Source organism: Thamnophis elegans, unplaced genomic scaffold (genome assembly GCF_009769535.1).
Source record: "Thamnophis elegans isolate rThaEle1 unplaced genomic scaffold, rThaEle1.pri scaffold_399_arrow_ctg1, whole genome shotgun sequence".
Taxonomy (NCBI): domain Eukaryota; kingdom Metazoa; phylum Chordata; class Lepidosauria; order Squamata; family Colubridae; genus Thamnophis; species Thamnophis elegans.
Window position 1 is genome coordinate 1 of NW_022473871.1, and position 20,982 is coordinate 20,982.

Genomic DNA, 20,982 nt, shown 5'->3' on the forward strand with positions numbered 1-20,982 from the left:
TGGGGGGGAATGGACCTTGGTTTTTCACACCGAGAAATGGGATGGGGAGAGGCGCCCCAGGAAGTTGGCAATGGGAGGGGGGGTCTTTAGAGCCGCGGTCTTGTTACGCTGCTAGTTGGCTGTCTTCGGAGTCGCCGCGAATAGGTTTGCGTAGCCGGATCTCTTGCTCCTGCTGGAGATAAAAGAGGGGAAACAATTTATTTGATTGGGCTTTTGAAGTGTCCCCTCATGGTTTGGTGTCTTTGACCCATACAAATCTGGGGATTGCAGATTGATTGATTTGTATCCCGCCTTTATTACTTTTTACAAATAACTCGAGGTAGTGGATATTTCCAACCCACCTTCCTCTTCCTTTTCTCCCCATAACACCGACCCTGTGAGGTGGGTTCAGCGGAGAGAGGGAGAATGGTCCAAAGTCACCCTGATGGCTTTCATGGCCAAGGCAGGATTAGAACTCCCCATCTCCTGGTGATTGGCCCTAAGTCACCCAGCCGACTTTTGAGACTAAGGTGGGACTAAAGGTAAAGGTTCCCCTCGCATATATGTGCTCGTCGTTCCCGACTCTAGGGGGAGGTGCTCATCTCCCTTTCAAAGCCGAAGAGCCAGCGCTGTCCGAAGACGTCTCCGTGGTCATGTGGCCGGCATGACTCAACGCCCGAAGGCGCACGGAACGCTGTTCCCTTCCCACCAAAAGTGGTCCCTATTTTTCTACTTCCATTTTCGAACGGCTAGGTTGGAACAAGTCACAGGAGCTCACTCCGTTACGTGGCGCTGGGGATTCGAACCGCCAGACTGCCGACCTTTCTGATCGACAAGCTCAGTGTCTTAAGCCACCTGAGAGCCACCATGTCCCTGAGGTGGGACTAGAACTCACCATCTCCCGGTGACTGGCCCAAAGTCACCCAGATGGCTTTCATCGCCTAAGGCAGGACTTGAACTCATAACCTCCTGCTTCGTAGCCTGGTGCTTTAGCCCCAGGCCAAAACTGAAGTCAGGCCCGGTCCATGTGGTGTCTCAATTCACAGTCGCACCAAATGAAACTTTGATTTCAGGTTTTACTGATTAGACTGATTCGTTGTTATAGAAATGGCTAGTTAATAATATCATGTCAAAATAAAAAATGAAAAAATTGAGGTGGGATGTTACTGCCTTATTCTAATGCCCCAGAGGGAGTCTAGAGGTCACTTCCTCTATCTTTCCCTCCCTTCTCCCTTCCTCTGTTTTTCCTACTATTAAATTCCCCCTTCTTTCCCTCCCTTCTCCCTTCCTGTTTTTCCTACTATTAAATTCCCCCTTCTTTCCCTCCCTTCTCCCTTCCTGTTTTTCCTACTATTAAATTCCCCCTTCTTTCCCTCCCTTCTCCCTTCCTGTTTTTCCTACTATTAAATTCCCCCTTCTTTCCCTCCCTTCTCCCTTCCTCTGTTTTTCCTACTATTAAATTCCCCCTTCTTTTCCTCCCTTCTCCCTTCCTCTGTTTTTCCTACTATTAAATTCCCCCTTGTTTCCCTCCCTTCTCCCTTCCTCTGTTTTTCCTACTATTAAATTCCCCCTTCTTTTCCTCCCTTCTCCCTTCCTCTGTTTTTCCTACTATTAAATTCCCCCTTCTTTCCCTCCCTTCTCCCTTCCTCTGTTTTTCCTACTATTCGCTTCCGTCCCTTTGTATTTTATATTCTAAGCCAATAAAAACTGAAAAGAAGGAAGAAGAAAGGACTGCAAGAGATCAACCATCAAACCTTCTTAAATCAAACCAGATGAACTCCCACAGCTGGGGGTGAGAAGGGGGCGCTGACAGGGAGACCCCCCCCCAAAGTCATAGGGGTCTACTTACGGAGTCAGAATATTCGTCCATTTGGCTACTCAGGAAATTGACATAGTCGTCCTTCTGGATGTCGAAGATCTCCTCTTCGTACTCGGTCTGGTAGTCGGATTCGTCTGAACGGGAGTGAAGCCAGAGAGGGTTTGTTTTAAGCCAGGGTCGAAGTGGGAAAGGGGATGCTAAGCTGACATCCTCACACTCGATCACCCGGAGAGCAGCTGAATAGGCCCCCCTCCCCCCCCCGGCTTCTTCTAGCAAATGAAATAGGAGCAACTATCCAAAATATCAACATGCTTTTTTTAATATCTGTCTGTCTCTGTGTCTATTTGTCTATCACCTATCTCTCTGTCTGTCTACCATCTATCCATCCATGTGTCTGTCTGTCTATTATCTCTCTGTCTGTCTGTCTACCATCTATCTATCCATGTGACTGTCTATTATCTATCTGTCTGTCTGTCTATCTATCTGTCTGTCTGTCTGTCTGTTATCTGTCTGTCTCTGTGTCTATCATCTATCTCTCTGTCTACCATCTATCTATCCATGTGTCTGTCTGTCTATCATCTATCTATCTGCCTATTATCTATCTTTCTGTCTGTCTACTATCTATCTAGCCATGTGACTGTCTATTATCTATCTGTCTGTCTGTCTGTCTGTCTGTCTGTCTGTCTATCTATCTATCTATCTATCTATCTGTCCGTCTGTCTGTCTATTATCTGTCTGTCTCTGTGTCTATCATCTATCTCTCTGTCTACCATCTATCTATCCATGTGTCTGTCTGTCTATTATCTATCTATCTGTCTGTCTACTATCTATCTAGCCATGTGACTGTCTATTATCTATCTGTCTGTCTGTCTGTCTGTCTGTCTGTCTATCTATCTATCTATCTATCTATCTATCTATCTATCTATCTATCTATCATCTATCTATCTATCTATCTATCTATCTATCTGTCTGTCTATCTGTCTGTCTATTATCTGTCTGTCTCTGTGTCTATCATCTATCTCTCTGTCTACCATCTATCTATCCATGTGTCTGTCTGTCTATTATCTATCTATCTGTCTGTCTCTGTGTCTATCATCTATCTCTATCTGTCCACCATCTGTCCACTGTCTATTCTCTATTTATTTATTTATTTATTTATCTGTCTGCCTGTCTATTATCTATCTATGTCTCTGTGTCTATCTGTCTACCATCTATCCATGTGTCTGTCTATCTATCTGTCTGTCTGTCTGTCTCTGTCTGTCTCTCTCTCTATCTCTCTGTCTATCTATCAATCTAGACAGGTAGCCCTTGAATTATCAGTTTGTTTGTTGACGGTTCTCACACTTACGACCACCGCACACACACCCCATGGTCACATGATCAGAGGTAGGCTCTGAATTTATGACCATTGTGGTATCACGTGAGCCCCTTTCGCGACCCCCGCCTGACAAGCCAACGTCTATTGGGAAGCCAGATTCACTTCGCAATCAGGTTAGGACACCTCAAGTGCCATGAGGAGTCCCAAGGATTGAGAATAGCCTCCCTCCCCTCCGTTCACTCACCATCCACTATGATGGCCTTCACCGGTTCAATTCGGGAGACGATTTCGGCCAAATCTGTGAAAGAGGTTGTCGGGCATGTCACGTACTGAAAGGGGAGGAAAAGAAAGAAAGAATGAGCACTACTGGGGGTCTTGGTCATGGTCAGGCCCAAGAAGCAACAAAAAGTTGGGGTTACTTCCGAGTAGTTGCCTCCCCTCCTCCTCCCCTTCTCCAGGTTGGATAAGAAGGATAGAGCTGATTTGCTAGGATTTCTCTCATAATTTCTTCTTCTTCTTCTTCTTCTTCTTCTTCTTCTTCTTCTTCTTCTTCTTCTTCTTCTTCTTCTTCTTCTTCTTCTTCTTCTTCTTCTTCTTCTTCTTCTTCTTCTTCTTCCCTAGTTCATTGGTCCCTAAGCAACTGAAACGGGGGGTCGTTCCCCGCATCCTTGGCCTCTCTCTGAACATCTTAGCAATTGCAAAGCTGAGTCATCGCAATTTCTGGACGTTGGCCGTAATTTTGAGTAAATGCATCCAATTAAAGTAAGGAAGGTTGCGCTGGCCATTATGCTGTGGCACATTGATCCAAGCCCCTCGTGGTTTTGGTCGATAGCTGGTCTCCGTAGCCTAGCTGAATTGTCTCTCTGCCCTCGGCTGGAACCGTTTTCTCTCTCTCCTACTTTGAAGGTTGGCCTTACAATAGAAATAGAAATAGGACATAGAATAGAGAATAGAACAGAACAGAATAATTGAATGGAATGGAATATAGAATAGAATAAGAATGGAATGGAACAGAACAGAATAATAGAATAGAATAGGAATAGAATAGGATAGAAATAGAAATAGAATATTAGAATGAAGAATAGAATAGAATAGAATAATTGAATGGAATGAAATATAGAATAGAATAACAACGGAATGGAACAGAACGGAACAGAACAGAATAATAGAATAGGAATAGAATAGAATAGAAATAGATATAGAATATTAGAATGAAGAATAGAATAGAATAGAATAGAATAGAATAATTGAATGGAATATAGAATAGAATAAGAATGGAATGGAACAGAACAGAATAGAATAGGAATAGAATAGAATAGAATAGAAATAGATATAGAATATTAGAATGAAGAATAGAATAATTGAATGGAATGGAATGGAATATAGAATAGAATAAGAACAGAATGGAATGGAACAGAACAGAATAATAGAATAGAATAGGAATAGAATAGGAATAGAATAGGATAGAAATAGAAATAGAATATTAGAATGAAGAATAGAATAGAATAATTGAATGGAATGGAATATAGAATAGAATAGAACGGAATGGAACAGAACGGAACAGAATAATAGAATAGAATAGGAATAGAATAGAAATATATAGAATATTAGAATGAAGAATAGAATAGAATAATTGAATGGAATGGAATATAGAATAGAATAAGAATGGAATGGAACAGAACAGAATAATAGAATAGAATAGGAATAGAGTAGAATAGAATAGAAATAGATATAGAATATTAGAATGAAGAATAGAATAGAATAATTGAATGGAATGGAATATAGAATAGAATAAGAACGAACGGAATGGAATGGAATGGAACGGAACAGAATAATAGAATCGAATAGAATTAGAAATAGAATAGAATATTGGAATGAAGAACAGAACTCTCTCTCTCTCTCTCTCTCACACACACACACACACAGACACACAGACTGCCAAGGGATACTCACGCAGGATGGCTTAGACTGGCAACCTTCCTGCCGGTCCTTCAGCATTTTCTCCAGCACTCCGCTCCTGCACCAAACATTGAAAACCGTCTTCCCGTGCTGGTAGCCGACTTCCTGAAGGAGGAAGGAAAGGAAATTGCCGGGAAGGGGAGAAAAAAAAATGTGGACCTGGCCTGCTTCGGGGGGGGGGGGGGAGTTGGAAATCAGTGGCTGAAACTAGGCCGACCAGCTGGAGGCATACAAAAATAATAGACAGGACAGTCGTGGTCAGGGATGGTATAATAAGGTCTTCTGCCTTGAACAGGGGGTTGGACTAGAAGATTTCTCAGGTCCCTTCGTCTAATTATATATATAATCCATCTATCTACCCCTACTCAAACTGAGAGAGAGAGAAGAGAGAGAGAAGGAGAATGTATCTATCATCTATCTATCTATCTATCTATCTATCTATCTATCTATCTATCTATCTATCTATCTATCTATCTATCATCTATCTATCTACTTACCTACTTGCCTACCTATCTCTTCCTTCGATCCTATCATCTAACTATCCATCCATTCTATTATCTATCTTCTTCATTATCTATCACTGTCTCTATCCATCATGTCTATTTATCCATCTGTCTGTTTATCTATCCATCATCTGCCTGCCTGCCTGCCTGCCATCTATCCATCCATCCATCCATCCATCCATCCATCCATCCATCCATCTATCATCTCTCTATCTATCTTAATTTATTTGATTCTTTTTGTTAGTTTTTATTGTTTTAAATGTGGTTTTATATTCTGTAACCCACCTTGAGTCACCATGGGCAACTAGGCGGCAATATAAATTCAATAAGTAAATAATTATCTATATCTATCATCTATCTATCTATCTATCTATCTATCTATCCATCCATCTATCTATCTATTTTAATCTATCATCTCTCTTTCCCTCTCATCTATCTATCTATCTATCTATCTATCTATCTATCTATCTATCTATCATCTATCTATCTATCTATCTTATTAAAACTATAATCTCTCTTTCCCTCTCATCTATCTAGATCTATCTATCTATCTATCTATCTATCATCTATCTATCTATCTATCTATCTATCTATCTATCTATCTATCTATCTAATCTATCATCTCTCTCGCCCTCTCATCTATATCTATATCTATCTATCTATCTGTCTGTCTGTCTGTCTGTCTGTCTGTCTGTCTGTCTGTCTGTCTGTCTATCTATCTAGATCAGGGGTAGTCAACCTTTTTATACCTACTGCCCACTTTTGTATCTCTGTTAGTAGTAAAATTTTCTAACCGCCCACCGGATCCACAGTAATGGTGATTTATAAAGTAGGGAAGTAACTTTACTTTATAAAATTTATAAAGCAGAGTTACAGCAAATCCCTACCGCCCACCATGAAAGCTAGAACGCCCACTAGTAGGGACCAGGTTGACTACCACTGATCTAGATCATCTATCATCTCTCTTCTTCCTATTTATCTATTTAATCTATCATCTCTCTCATCCTCTCATCTATGTCTGTCTGTCTGTCTGTCTGTCTATCTATCTAATCTATCATCTCTCTCTCCCTCCCATCCATCCATCCATCCATCCTTTCATCCATCCATCCATCCATCCATCCATCCATCCATCCATCCATCCATCTATCTAATCTATCATCTCTCTCTCTCTCTCCCTCCCTCCCTCCCATCCATCCATCCATCCATCCATCCATCTATCTATTACCAGTGGCCATCCCAAACTGGATCCTTGATTGCCAGCAACCAATGGGAAAGGACTCCTTTACCCGCAGCATATGCCCAAATAATCCCCTGTAGGGTAATTTGTCGCTTCTGAGGCTGGGCTTGTGTCAAAACAACAGCAGTTTTGAACCCGGGGGTGGCTGCTTTCAAAGCCACCCCCCTTCCCAGCCATGTACCTCCCCCTTCCCAACTTCATTCCTTCTGCTATCCCTCCCCGCCCCTCAACGCACACAGATTTCATCGAATTTCCCAAAGTCCAGCGTCCCGTAGCGATCGATGGGCGGCCGGATATATTCGCAATAGTCACTGCTCTTCACCATCTCCAACTGCCGCACGCAACAGACGTAAGCCAGCCGAGTCTGGATCTCGGCCATGTTCAGCACCTGCCCAAAAGGGGGAGAGAGAGAGAGAGTGTGTGTGTGTTGTGGCCCGCTAGTGGCCTGCGGAGCTGGCAGCAGATTCGGACAATGAGGAGGTTGGGGAGGAAGATGGGCCAGTCCTGGAGTCTGGGGAAGGCTCTGATGTCGGAGGCAGAGAGGGGGCCAGGGACATATGCCAGTTATCAGCTGCCTTCAGAGTCAGACATCAGTGAGGCAGAAGAACAGCTGGATCCTGTTCCCAGTGTGCGCATGCACAGAACAGCCAGACGAAAGGAAGAGCTAAAGAACAGGGGTCGACTTGGGAATAAGGCCACAGGTGGACGATGAATGGCCCCTCCCAGAGGAAATAAAAGAGGAGAGAAAGGGGAGTGGAGTTTGCAGGAGACCATGAGTTCACTTCATTGGTTTGTGACTCTCTGAGACTCCTTGCCAAGTTCTGCAGATGTCAGCCTGGCAGCTCTCCAAGCCAGATAAGGTCTGTGACCATAAATCCTCCCTCGAAAGACTTTGCTGGATGGGAATGAGCAGAATTCATAGGAAACTAATAAAAGGGTTTTTTTGTCGGGACAAGGAGTTTGCTTCAGGCTCTCGGGAAGCCTCGGTCAGATCAGAGAGTGAGAGATCGTTGCACTTAGTCCTTGACTTATGACAACAATGGGGAGCAGAATTTCCATACCTAAGCAGGACGGTCGTTAAATGAGTTGCACGGGATGTTACAAGCTTTTTTTCTTTTTGGACACAGTTGTTAAGGAAATCAGTGTGGTCGTTAAGTGAATCACGAAGGTGTTAAGCAAATACGGTTGGGATGATGGTAGGAAATGGAGACCATGCGACCTTGGGACACCACAACCGTCATAAAATACAATCCTTTGGCCAAGCGCCTGAATTTTCATGTGACCGTGGGGAAAGTTGTAATGGTTGTAAATGCGAGGAGCGGTCATAAGTCACTTTTTCGGAGCTGCTGTAACTTTGAGCAGTCACTAAATGAAGGGGGTTGTAAATAGAGGACCAGCTTACTGCAAACAGGGGGAGTCAAGCTGCCTTTGTGTGGCCTCCCTTCAAAAACCACTAGGTCCTCGACCTACGACCTCACCTTCACTTTCTCCACTAAGGGGTTCCACCGTTTCCACAGCAGCCACCAGCCGGAAAGGGCGTCTCCGTAATTAGTGAGGTCCGTCTCGTCTCGGCTGCCCACGTCAATGGCAAGAACGATCTTGGCTCCCATGGATCGCGCGACGTCCGCTGTCGGGTGAAAGCAGAATAGCCGAGTTGGAAGGGAACCTCAGAGGTCTTCTAGTCCAACCCCCCCCTCGCTCAGCCAGGAGACCCTACCGCAGTGATTGTCCTTGCATGCACACACCCAATACATGTGCGACACCCTCCCCATGCACGCCCGCCCCCCCGGGCATGCGGGCGACCCCCCCCCCCCCAAACGACCCTGGTGCCTGGAGCTCAGATTTGAACTTAATGGAAAGGGAAGTTCTGTTCAGAAAGGATGCCTTTCAAAGCGTTTGAACTACGCAGGTGGGGATGGATGGTTGGCCCTGACTTCTTAGCCACGTTTTAAACGGGAAAGAGATTTGAAATGGCTTGGCTAGCAATAAAACACACAGAATACAGTATAACAGAGCTGGATGGGATCTTGGAGGTCTTCTAGTCCAGCCCCCTGCTCAAGCAGGAGATCCTATACCATTTCAGACCAGTGACTTTCCAGTCTCATCTTTAAAACCTCCAGTATTGAAGCACCCACAACTTCTGCTTCCCTTGAATTCAAAATAACAGAATAACAGAGTTGGAAGGGACCTTGGAGGTCTTCTAGTCCAGCCCCCTGCTCCAGCAGGAGATCCTATACCAGGGATGGCTAACCTTTTTTCTCCTTGTGTGCCAAATTCTATTCTATTCTATTTCTAATTTCTATTCTATTCTATTTCTAATTTCTATTTCTATTTCTACTCTATATTTTACTCTACTCTACTCTATTCTATTTTTACTCTATTTTCTATTCTATTCCTAATTTCTATACTATTCTATTCTATTTCTATTTCTACTCTATTCTATTTTTGATCTACTCCCTATTCTATTCCTAATTTCTATTCTATTCTATTTCTACTCTACTCTATTTTTATTCCCTATTCTATTCTATTCCTAATTTCTATTCTATTCTATTCCATTTCTATCTCTACTCTATTCTATTTTTTACTCTATTCCCTATTCTATTCTATTCCTAATTTCTATTCTTTTCTGTTCTATTTCTATTTCTACTCTATTCTATTTTTACTCTATTCCCTATTCTATTCCTAATTTCTATTCTATTCTATTTCTATTTCTACTCTACTTTATTTTTACTCTATTCCCTAGTCTATTCTATTCCTAATTTCTATTCCACTCTACTTTTCTATTTTCTTCCGTTCCCTTCCATTCTATATTCCTATTCCCTATTCTGTTCCGTTCTGTTCTATTCTATTCTAATCTATTCTATTCTTCCATTACATTATCCACATAGCTTGAAATCTCGCACACACACGAAACCATGCCCATAATGCAATGCGCCGTGGCCCCCTGTACATGCGTGCGCAATTCCCCCACACTCCCATTGCCCCGCCAAGCATGTTTACTCCCCCGCACATGCGTGTGACACCCCCACCCCCAGCTTTTGAACCTAGCAGGCCCCTCTGAAGCCTCCTGGAACCAAAAATGGGCCATGGGGGGGCAGCATGCCACACTCCCCACGCTCCCTCCTGCTCCTGCGCATGCACGCATGACCCCCACCCCTGTGCATGCACGCGTGTCTCCCACATGCTTGCAAGAGACCCAAAAATCAGTCTTCGGGTTTTTGGTGTGCCGGCGTGCGCGCATACACGCACATTTCGGTGCCGAAAAGGTTCGCCAGGACTGCCCTTCACTATTTCAGACAAGTGACTGTCCGACTCTTCTTCAAAACCTCCAGTGATGGAGCACCCACCATTTCTGGTGGCAAGCCGTTCCGCTGGTTAATTGTCCTCCCTGTCAGGAAATTCCTTCTCAGTTCTAGGTTGCTTCTCTCCTTGATTAGTTTCCACCCATTGCTTCTTGTTCTGCCCTCAGGTGCAGGTTTTCTCCTGGAGTCTCAATCCTTCGACCAAACTGGCCTAAAATTTAAATTCCCTCAGACCAGATCTTTCAAACAAGACTCTGGGTCAGCCAGAAAAAGTTCCTTCCCCCCCCCCCCAAAAAAAAATCTCCTCACAATTTACAAGGCCTCCGTCGTCTTGCTGTTCTTGGCCTTGGAAAGGGTTTTCTCTTGAGGAAGAAAAGGCGCTTTGTAGGGAAGAAGTGACTCAACGTTTTCCCCTCAGGGAGGAGAGGGGGAGAAGACGAGGGAAGCGAGAAAGAAATCTGAAAGAGGCACGGAGAACTCAGCCGCGACAAAAGGGCCGTTTTAGGTTCCCCGGCTGGTTGACGGCGCGAGAGATTTAGCAGCTCGGCTTTTCAAATCCCCTCGCCGCACAATGCCGCTCCGTCTCAAAGAAAAAAAAAACAATTGCGCTCGGCTGGCGCCAGCTGAGCATTTTTGTTTGCTCCTCTTTCAATAGAGGGTGGTTGAGGAACACGGCGGACATCGAGAAGTGCCAGGAGACCAAACGGACAAAAGCTGGATTCAAAATCCGTTTGAAGGACAGGATGTCTTTGAATGAAGGTGTTCTGTCCTAGGCGTCCCCAAAAAGCACGAGGCAGAGTCCTGGTCCCGACAAAACCCCTTTTATTAAACGAATGTGAATTCCTCTCATTCACCTTCAGCAAATTCCTTTCAAAGGAGTATTTATGACTACAGACCTCATATAGCTTGGAAAGCTGCCATGTAAATATTTCCCAAAGGAGGTGCTGTGCAAGGAAAGGCTGGGCACAGAGTCTCTGGGATTCATGGACAGATCTTCACACTCCCGAGATGAATCTAACGACCGAACGACCAAATTGTTTCCTGCAAAAGCCCCCTCCCCTTTCGCTCCTCTTTTATGTCCTGTGGAAGGGGCCAATCACCCTCCACCTGTGACTTTACTCCCAAGTCGACCCTGATTTCTGAGTTGTTCTTCTGATAGCTCTGCACATGCGCACACTGGGAACAGGCTCCAGCTGTTCCTCTGCCTCACTGCTGTCTAGCTCTGTAGGCATCTAATCACTGCCAGATGGCCTTAGGCCCGTGTCTGCTTCCAATGCAGAGCCCTCGTCCGAGCCTTCCCCAGACTTCAGGACTGGCCCATGCTCCTCCCCAACCTCAACGCAAGCTAACACATCTGTCCAGCAGGGAGATGAATAGTTGCCTGCCACATCTATTCATCTCTGCCCTTGCCTTTTATGCCCAGAGCTTTGCTAGCAGCGGTGGCTCCTCTGTCCCAAGGACCAGCCCAAAAATTTCCACTGCTCTCCTCTCCTCTCTGCCTCTGTCTCTCTGCCAGCTCCATTCCCTCTACCCCCCTCAGTTGCCTTGATGCTGACCCTGACTCGCACACCTCCTCCTCTGATTTGGTTGCTGGTGGGTGCGGCCGGCAGTGGTGGGTTTCAAAAAAATTTCGAACCTACTCTGTGGGTGTGGCCTCCTTTGTGGGAGCGGCTTGCCAGCCATGTGACCTGGTGGGAGTGGCTTGCCAGCCATGTGTTTTCTTTTTTTTTCTCTCTCTCTCTTTCCTTCCTTTTGTCTCTCTGTCCCTTTTTCCATTTTTTCTTTCATCTCTCACACTTTTTCTTTCTTTTTTCTTTCTTTCTTTCTTTCTTCCTTTCTCTCTCTCTCTCTCTCTCTCTCTCTCTCTCTCTCTCTCTCTCTCTCTCTCTCTCTCTCTCTGTGTCAATGGTGGGTTTCAAAAATTTTGGAACCACTTCTGTAGGTGTGGCCTGCTTTCTGGTGGAACCTCTTCTAACCGGTACGGTAGATTTGACGAACCGGTTCTACCAAACTGGTGCGAACTGGTAGGAACCCACCTCTGGCAGCCAGCAACCGACGGGCCACAACCCTAGGACCCCAAGGTCCCTCTCACAGTTGCTCCTGTTGATCCAGGTGCCACCTTTCCTCTACCTGTGCATTTGGCTTTTCCTGGATGTGAAGGCCACCCATGCTGTACAAACTCAGGGATGGACAAGAATCCCTTGCCAAAGGAACAGGAAACTCTTGAGTACCTGGGAGGTTATTGATGTAACCGCCATCCATTAGAAGATGCCCATCCTTGGGATCACAGAGCGGGGGTAAGTAACCAGAGAGAGACATGCTGGCTCTGATGTAGCGCCACAGGCAACCTTTGAATGGGAGAGCAATAGATCAGGAATGTTTGTAAAGCATATGCTATTGTGAACTTTAATTAACTGCAACACTGAAATGTAATAGGCGTGTATGGTATAGAAAGGATTGCAAGCAAAAAAGAATCAAAGGTAAACTAATTAAGGGGAATAAAGATAGTAGAGAGGGTAAGAGTAGGGGAGAGGTAAGGGAAGAAATAAGGGGAAGGAGAGGAGGAAGGAAGGAAGTAGAGAAGGGAGGGAAGAAGGAAGGGAAAGGAGAGGAGAGTGGAAGGGAGAGAAAGAGAAGGAGAGATAGTAGGAAAGGAAGAGGAAGAGTGGAGGAGAGGTAAGGGAAGAAGAAAGAAGTAAGGAGAGGTGGGTGGAAGGGAGAGAAAGAGAAGGAGAGAGGGCAGGAAGGGGAAGAGAGAGGGTAGGAGTGGGGGAGAGGTAAGGGAAGAAAGAAGGGGAAGGAGAGGAGGAAGGAAGGAAGTAGAGAAGGAAGGGAGGGAGAAAAGAAAAGAAAGAAAAAATAAGGTGGTGTCATAACAGGCGCTAGGGATGGTAAACAAAACAATCCAAACTGCACCTTATAACCTTTTAAATGGAATAACAAAAGTATAAGAATGGCAAAGAAAAAGAATAACTATGTGAATGTATACCTATTATTGTATGTAAGAGAATAAATGGCAGTAAGAATATAAAGCACAATATAGGTAAACAATATTTGGTTATAAATAGCTAAGTATAAATAAATATAGAATAGTACATAAAAATGGATAACGAATAAGGAGACCATGAATGTAAGATAGAAAGGTATAGAAAGGGAAAACACTAACTGCAAAGAAACCGATACGGAACTGCTGTATGATATACGATGGAACTTCTTGTTGCTATGTTGTTTTAAGTCATGTGTTTGTTTTTGTTGATGTGTTTATGTGTTTAAAATAAAAATGTATAAATAAATAAAAAAGATAGTAGGTTAGCTGATATGTATTAATAAGGTGAAATGATTATGCCAGGTTACAAACATTAGTTGGGAAAGTTATTAGAGGAGGGGAAAAAATGGAGGGAAAAAGATGGGAATACGCCTAATAAATATATAGTTAAAATCATAAGATGAGATAAAATGGGGGCGCTTAATGATGTAAAAGTATGTAACAGCATTATGAGGATAGCGGGGAATTTGAATCCACCTTGCACTGTGTCCAAAAAAAGAGGTAGTTACGGGGGGAGGGGAAACAAATGGAATTTGTATAAAGGTTTACCTCTAAAAGAAAAAACTAACAATATGGAAAATAGTTTTTTTCTTTTTTCTTTGAGAATACAATTATTAATGCCATTGATAATGGGATTTGCTAAAAGGCAAAAATACACCATGTAAAATAGAGAATGGAAAGGCGATAAAGAGAGGGAAAGAGAGAGAAAGGAGACAGGAGAGGGAAATAGAAGTGAGGGAAAGTGGAGGAGAGAGGGAAGGTGTGGAAAGAGAGGAGAGGAGAGGGAGAGAGCAAGGGGAAGTAGAGAAGAGAGAGAGGGTAGAGGGAAGGAAGAAGGTAGGGAGGAGAAGAGAAGGAGAGGGGGAGGGGCTGCCACAGAGAGGATGGGGGGGTCAAGCTATTTTCCAAAGCACCCGAAGGCCAGAGAAGGAATAATGGATGGAAACTCATCAAGGAGAGATTCAACCTGGAAATAAGGAGGAACTTTCTGACAGGGAGAACAATCAACCCATGGAACAGAAGTTGCCTTCAGAAGTTGTGGGAGATTCATTAATGGAGGCTTTCAAGAAGAGACTGGACTGCCATCTGTCAGAAATGGTGTAAGGTCTCCTGCTTGGGCAGGGGGTCGGACTAGATGACCTACAAGGTCCCTTCCAACTCTGCTAATATAATCTAGTAATTCTCCCCAAGGTGGGTTGGGGAACAGACCAGAAGTCTGAGAGGAAACTCATTCTGGGTAGCCAGATTCTGCCAAAACCCGCTCGGTCTAGAAAGAGAGAGTCTGCTGCTCTCTTAAATTGGGTCCATTCGTCCTTTTCGGCTCTGTAATGGGGAGATTTATCACCGTTACGAGCCAAATTGTTTTAATCAGCACAAAAAAGGTTGGATTTGCTCCCAGGGTTGAGATGCTGGAAAAAGCCGAGCTAAGCCTTCCCTTAACCAGTAGGGTGGAAGTTTGTGCTATTTCCAAGGGGCTTTTTTTGGGGGGGGGGGCGGTGAGCCCCGAGAAAGGAAGCAAACAGATTCTCAAAAGGGCGAAGAATCTCCCCCCCTCGGACACCCAGCGTGATTTAAAAGGCAACTGTTTTGCGGTTGGGGAGGATTCGAAAACACAGCCAACCAATATGCTGTCAAAGTCAGTGCTTTCTTGGCCGATGGGGACTTAAAGTCACCGAAAAGTCCTTTTAATTAGTTAATTATTATTCTAGGCCATTTAGTACTTGGAGGGCAGCATCCGGCCTGAGCGAGGTTCCATCCCTTATTTTCAGCTTGGCTTCTTCTATGAGTCCATTAGAGAAAGAAAGGAAGAGTTTGCACTTACAGTAGTGGCCAAAATTGGGGAAACCTTTTGGGAAAAGTGTATTTTTGAGGTTCGATGACTAATAACCCCACTTTTTTGTGGGGGGGAGGGGAGTTTCAAGATTATCCTATTCCACTGCTGGAATTGGCCTGGGAATAGCCCAGATCTTAACCCAATGGAAAATCTGTGGAGCCGACTAAAGAATCGTGTTATTCAGAAGTGATCCAGCAATAAAATCCAGTTAATAGAAGCAATCGTTCAATCTTGGCTTCACATTATAACAGCTGCAGAACTAAAAGGCTTGGTTCGCTCCATGGGAAGGCGTCGCAAGGTCGTAATTCGTGCTAAAGGTTACTCAACAAAAAATTAACTGACATGGGGATATAATTTTTGAATATGTCTCGTTTTTAGCAATAGCAATTAGACTTATATACTGCTTCATAGGGCTTTCAGCCCTCTCTAAGTGGTTTACAGAGTCAGCGTATTGCTCCCAACAACAATCCGGGTCCTCATTTTACCCACCTCGGAAGGATGGAAGGCTGAGTCAACCCTGAGCCGGTGAAATTTGAACAGCCGAACTGCAGAACTGCAGTCAGCTGAAGTAGCCTGCAGTGCTGCATTTAACCACTGCGCCACCTCGGCTCAGTTTTCCCTACGGTGATATAAGATTTGTATATCTCCTTTCACTTTTCTTCTTTATAACTGCTCTCTGAGGAGGAGGGGGGGGGAAGGAGGAAAAAGAAGAATGAAGAAGCATGGCTAAATGCCGAAGGTGCATGGAACGCAGTTCCCTTCCCACCAAAGGTGGTGCCTATTTTTCTACTTGCATTTTTAATGTGCTTTCGAACTGCTAGGTTGGCAGAAGCTGGGACAAGTCACGGGAGCTCACTCCGTTACGCGGCGCTGGGGATTTGAACCAAAGGTGGTGCCTATTTTTCTACTTGCATTTTTTACGTGCTTTCGAACTGCTAGGTTGGCAGAAGCTGGGACAAGCAACAGGAGCTCCCTCCATTACACGGCGCTGGGGATTTGAACCGCCGAACTGCCGACCTTTCTGATCAACAAGCTCAGCGTCTCAGCCCCTGAGCCACCGCTTCCCTAATCTTATGGTACTACTACTACAACAATAACAAATAGGGGTGTTATTAGCTAATTTTAGAAAATACACTTTTCCCAAAAGCTTTCCACAACATTGGCCACTGCTTCATTTTTAGACCTGCAATTATGTAAGGGGAGGAAATATATCATTCTTTCATTTGCAGGTAGTCCTCGGCTTAAAACCGTTTGCACTTAGTGACCGGTTCAAAGTTACGACGGCACGAAAAAAGAAAACATCTGACCGACTTTCTCGCTTACGACCGTATATGGTCATGTGATCAAAATTCAGATGCTTGGCAACAGGCTCGTATTTATGACGGTTGGGCTGTCCTGGAGGGGGGGGGTGTCCCACAATCCCCTCCTGCGCCCTGTCATCTCTATAAAGCGCCTACCAGCCACCCTTGCCCCAATCGTTCCCCCCCCCCCTCAGGCCTACCATCCGTGTGGATCCTCATAGCGGAGGCGGTGATGTCCGTGGTGATAATGAAGAAAGGAATCCAGAGATCCTGCCACATAGAAAGAGCTCGTTAGAGGAGACGGATCCACGCGAATGGGATCGTTCAAAACCAGATCTGAACACCCCAAGGAGCTGCCTGGGGATGCCCAGTTGCCTGCTGCACCAGTATTTATTTATTTATTTATTTATTTATTTATTTATTTATTTATTTATTTATTTATTACTTATATACCGCTTCATAGGGCTTTCAGCCCTCTCTAAGCCGTTTACAGAGTCAGCATATCGCCCCCACAGTCTGGGTCCTCATTTCACCTACCTCGGAAGGATGGAAGGCTGAGTCAACCTTGAGACGGTGAGATTTGAACCGCTGAGCTGCAGATCACAGTCAGCTAAAGTGGCCTGCAGTACTGCACCCTAACCACTGCGCCACCAGTAGACCTCACCTTTACGAGTGAGGGGGTGACACCCTTGAAAAAAGAGTAAGGGTGAGCCGCTGACGGCCCTCAGCCATTGCTGAGGGCAGCGTACGAATGGCTGGACTGTCTCCCTTTTAATCTAATTCTGATTGAAGAAGCTTTCGACAAGATAGAAACAGTAGAAATATTAGGGGGGAAAGGAGAGGAGAGTAAGGAGAAGAGAGAGAGAAAGGGAAAAGGAGGGGAGAAAAGAAAAGAGTGAGAAAAGGAGAAGAGGAAGAAAAAAGGAGCAAGGAGAAGAGAGAAAAGAGAGAAGGGGAAAGGGAGAGAAGAGAGAGAGAAAGAGAGAGAAGAAAAGAAAGGGGTAAGAAAAGGAGAGGAAGAAAAAAGGGAGCAAGGAGAAGAGAGGAGAAAAGAGAGAAGGGGAAAGGCAGAGGAGAATAGAGAGAGAAAGGGAGAGGAGAAAAGAAAGGAGTGAGAAAAAGGAGAGGAATAAAAACGGAGCAAGGAGAAGAGAGGAGAAAAGAGAAAAGGAGAGGAGAAAAGATGAGAAAAGAAAAGTGAGAACAGGAGAAGAGAGGAAGGGGGAAAAGAGCAAGGAGAAGAGAGGGAAAGGAGAAAAGAAAGGAGTGAGAAAAAGGAGAGGAAGAAAAAAGGAGCAAGGAGAGAGGAGAAAAGAGAGAAGGGGAAAGGGGGAGGAGAGGAGAGAGAAAGGGAAAGGGAGAGGAGAAAAGAAAGGAGTGAGAAAAAGGAGAGGAAGAAAAAAGGAGCAAGGAGAAGAGAGGAGAAAAGAGAGAAGGGGAAAGGGGGAGGAGAGGAGAGAGAAAGGGAAAGGGAGAGGAGAAAAGAAAGGAGTGAGAAAAAGGAGAGGAAGAAAAAAGGAGCAAGGAGAAGAGAGGAGAAAAGAGAGAAGGGGAAAGGGAGAGGGAGGAGAGAGAAAGGGAAAGGGAGAGGAGAATAGAGAGCGAAAGGGAGAGGAGAAAAGAAAGGAGTGAGAAAAGGAAAGGAAGAAAAAAGGAGCAAGGAGAAGAGAAGAAAAAAGAGAGAAAGGGAAAAGGAGAGGAGAATAGAGAAATGGAGAGGAGAAAAGAAAGGAGTGAGAAAAAGAGAGGAAGAAAAAAGGAGCAAGGAGAATAGCAATAGCAGTTAGCAGTTAGACTTATATACCGCTTCATAGGGCTTTCTGCCCTCTCTAAGCGGTTTACAGAGTCAGCATATCGCCCCCCACAGTCTGGGTCCTCATTTCACCCACTTCGGAAGGATGGAAGGCTGAGTCAACCTTGAGCCGGTGAGATTTGAACCGCTGAACTGCAGATAACAGTCAGCTGAAGTGGCCTGCAGTACTGCACCCTAACCACTGCGCCACCTTGGCTCGGAGAAGAGAGGAGAAAAGAGAAAAGGAGAGGATAAAAGATGAGAAAAGAAAAGAGTGAGAACAGGAGAAGAGAGGAAGGGGAAAAAGAGCAAGGAGAAGAGAGGGAAAGGGAAAGGAAGGGGGAAAAAAGCTTCCCATCTTTTTTTTTTAAATAAAATGGTGATAAACACATTTCTATTTCCCCCTCTGTAAGGTTACATCCCTCCTTCCTTCTTTTCGTAAACTACCCTGATCTTCCCTGGCGACCTACTTCCCTGCTCAGCTGCAGATCTGATCCAATCCATCCAGTCCAAAAAATATGGAGGTTTACATTGGAAAAAAATAAAAAATAAAAACAGCTTCCGGGAGTAACAGCCAGATGTTGCACATCGCATTTGGAAGGTGGCAAAAAAATAAACCCGAGGTTTTAAGTGATACACGCAGCCTTTCCCCCTCTCGCAACCGTCAAAAAACTTTTGTGCTGTGCGCAGGAGAACACACCCACCTCGATCTGCTTATCTCTGAAGATGGCGCTGATTCCGTTGTTAAACGAGGCTCCAGAGAACATGGACGTGATGGGGTAGGTCAAATCGAGAACCGTTTTGAACACCGAATTCATATTCTGCAAAGGGAACAAAACTGATGAGCACCAGGGGAGGGGAGGGGGGGGGGGCGCGGACAGAACGGGACGAGATGCTGAAGGCTTTAGTTAAAATGAGTAAAATGCAGTGTCCAGTGTGTGTGTGTGTGTGTGTGTGTGTGTTGTGATCATCTTTTTGTGACTTCCTAATGAGCAAACTCAACGATTTTGAGCCCCATTCGCTGAACAACCCCGCTATGCGTTTGACAACTGCGGCAGCGTGAACATGGGGCAAAACTTACTTAACCCATGTCCCACTTAGCGACGTGTATTGGGGGGGGGCTCCATTGTGGCCGTTTACAGCAAACGCGATAAAAATCACTCATTGCCAGCCATCGTTACCTCAATTCCTTCTAAGCAGGGCAGCATGTGGAAGGAGAGAAAGAGAAAAAGAAAATGAAGAGGAAGACGAGGGGAGAGGTATTAACCGCGGAGCAGAGGTCTTAGACAGTCTGCTGTAGCATTAGACTTGAGACCAGGAGACTGGGAGTTCTAGTCCTGCCTTAGGCATGAAAGCCAGCTGGGTGACTTTGCACCAATCACCAGGAGACTGGGAGTTCTAGTCCCGCCTTAGCCATGAAAGTCAATTGGGTGACTTTGGGCCAATCACCAGGAGACGGTGAATTCTGGTCCCGCCTTAGCCATGAAAGTCAATTGGGTGACTTTGGGCCAATCACCAGGAGACTGGGAGTTCTAGTCCCGCCTTAGCCATGAAAGTCAATTGGGTGACTTTGGGCCAATCACCAGGAGGCGGTGAGTTCTAGTTCCGCCTTAGGCATCATCAACGCTAGATGGGAGTGGGACTTCCTCTCTGTTTATATACAGAAGCTCTGAGCTGGGTGGTGTTTTTTTTCCCCAGACGTTTCATGACCCAACTAGGTAACATCATCAGTGCTAGAAGGCGGGGGAGGGTTTGCTCTTATTTTTACACCCGGCTGGCTTGAGTGGCAATGAGAAACCTCTTACCATGGCCCACTGTCGCGCTTTGATCCTCATCTGGGTGTAACTCCTCTCTTCTGCGTAGAGGGCGCCCATGAAGGACCCAATGGATGTGCCACCGATCATATCAATGGGGATGCCAGCCTCATTCAGCGCTCTGATCACCCCGACTTGGGAGCAACCTCTGGAGAGGCAGGAGCAGCAGAGTTTGGGGAGAAGAAAGGTGGAGGTTGGTTGGTTATTTTTTTTTTTTTAAATAAACATTTAGTTTCCTGCAGAGTACATTTTAAGAAAGACGCTCGGTTGCTAGCAGAGGAAAGCAACTGTAGTGACGGGAAGCTGGGAAATGACCTGGGATCAGTTTTCGGTTCTCAGAAAAGTCCTTTGCGATTCCAAGCTGCGAATTCTAATAAATGGGACCCCAGCAGGCCTTCCCTAAGTTGGAGAAGGGGAGAGGAAGGAAGGGAGGAAGGAGAAAGAGCAGGAAAAGAGATTTGAAAGGGAAGGAGAGAGGAAGGAAGGAAGGAAGGAAGAGGAAGGAGAGAGAAAGGTAGGCTCAAGGGAGAAAAATATGGAAGAGAAATAATTTGAGAGGAAGGGAGGAAGAGAGGAGGGAAGGAAGGAGCAATAGCAATAGCAGTAGTAGACATATACCGCTTCATAGGGCTTTCAGCCCTCTCTAAGCGGTTTACAGAGAGTCAGCATATTCCCCCAACAATCTGGGTCCTCATTTTACCCACCTCGGAAGGATGGAAGGCTGAGTCAACCCTGAGCCGGTGAGATTTGAACCGCTGAACTGCTGATCTAGCAGTAGCCTGCAGTGCTGCATTTAACCACTGCGCCACCTCGGCTCTTGGAGAAAGAGGAGGAAAAGAGACTTGAAAGGAAAGGAGAGAGGAAGGAATGAAGGGGATGGAAAGAGAAAGAAGGATCAAGAGAGAAAAATATGGAAGAGAAACAATTTGAGAGGAAGGAAGGAAGGAGAAAGAGAAGGAGAAAAGATTTGAAAGGAAAGGAGAAAGGAAGGAATGAAGGGGATAGAGAGAGAAAGGATGAATCAAGAGAGAAAAATATGGAAGAGAAATAACTTGAGAGGAAGGAAGGAAGGAGAAAG

At 45.1% G+C, this 20,982-nt stretch overlaps 1 protein-coding gene across 1 annotated transcript; it reads right to left on the reverse strand.

Annotated features, from left to right (window-relative positions):
• Positions 1–6: 6 nt before the first annotated feature.
• On the reverse strand, positions 7–20,052 carry LOC116523526 (patatin-like phospholipase domain-containing protein 7; the record flags this gene model as incomplete). The annotated part of the gene is made up of 10 exons (XM_032238638.1): positions 7–172; positions 1,829–1,932; positions 3,361–3,445; positions 5,070–5,180; positions 7,051–7,203; positions 8,294–8,442; positions 12,349–12,465; positions 16,499–16,568; positions 18,795–18,911; positions 19,896–20,052. Coding segments are annotated over 10 exons (1,132 nt in total), but the record flags the coding sequence as incomplete, so codon positions are not given.
• Between the last annotated feature and the right edge of the window lie 930 nt (positions 20,053–20,982).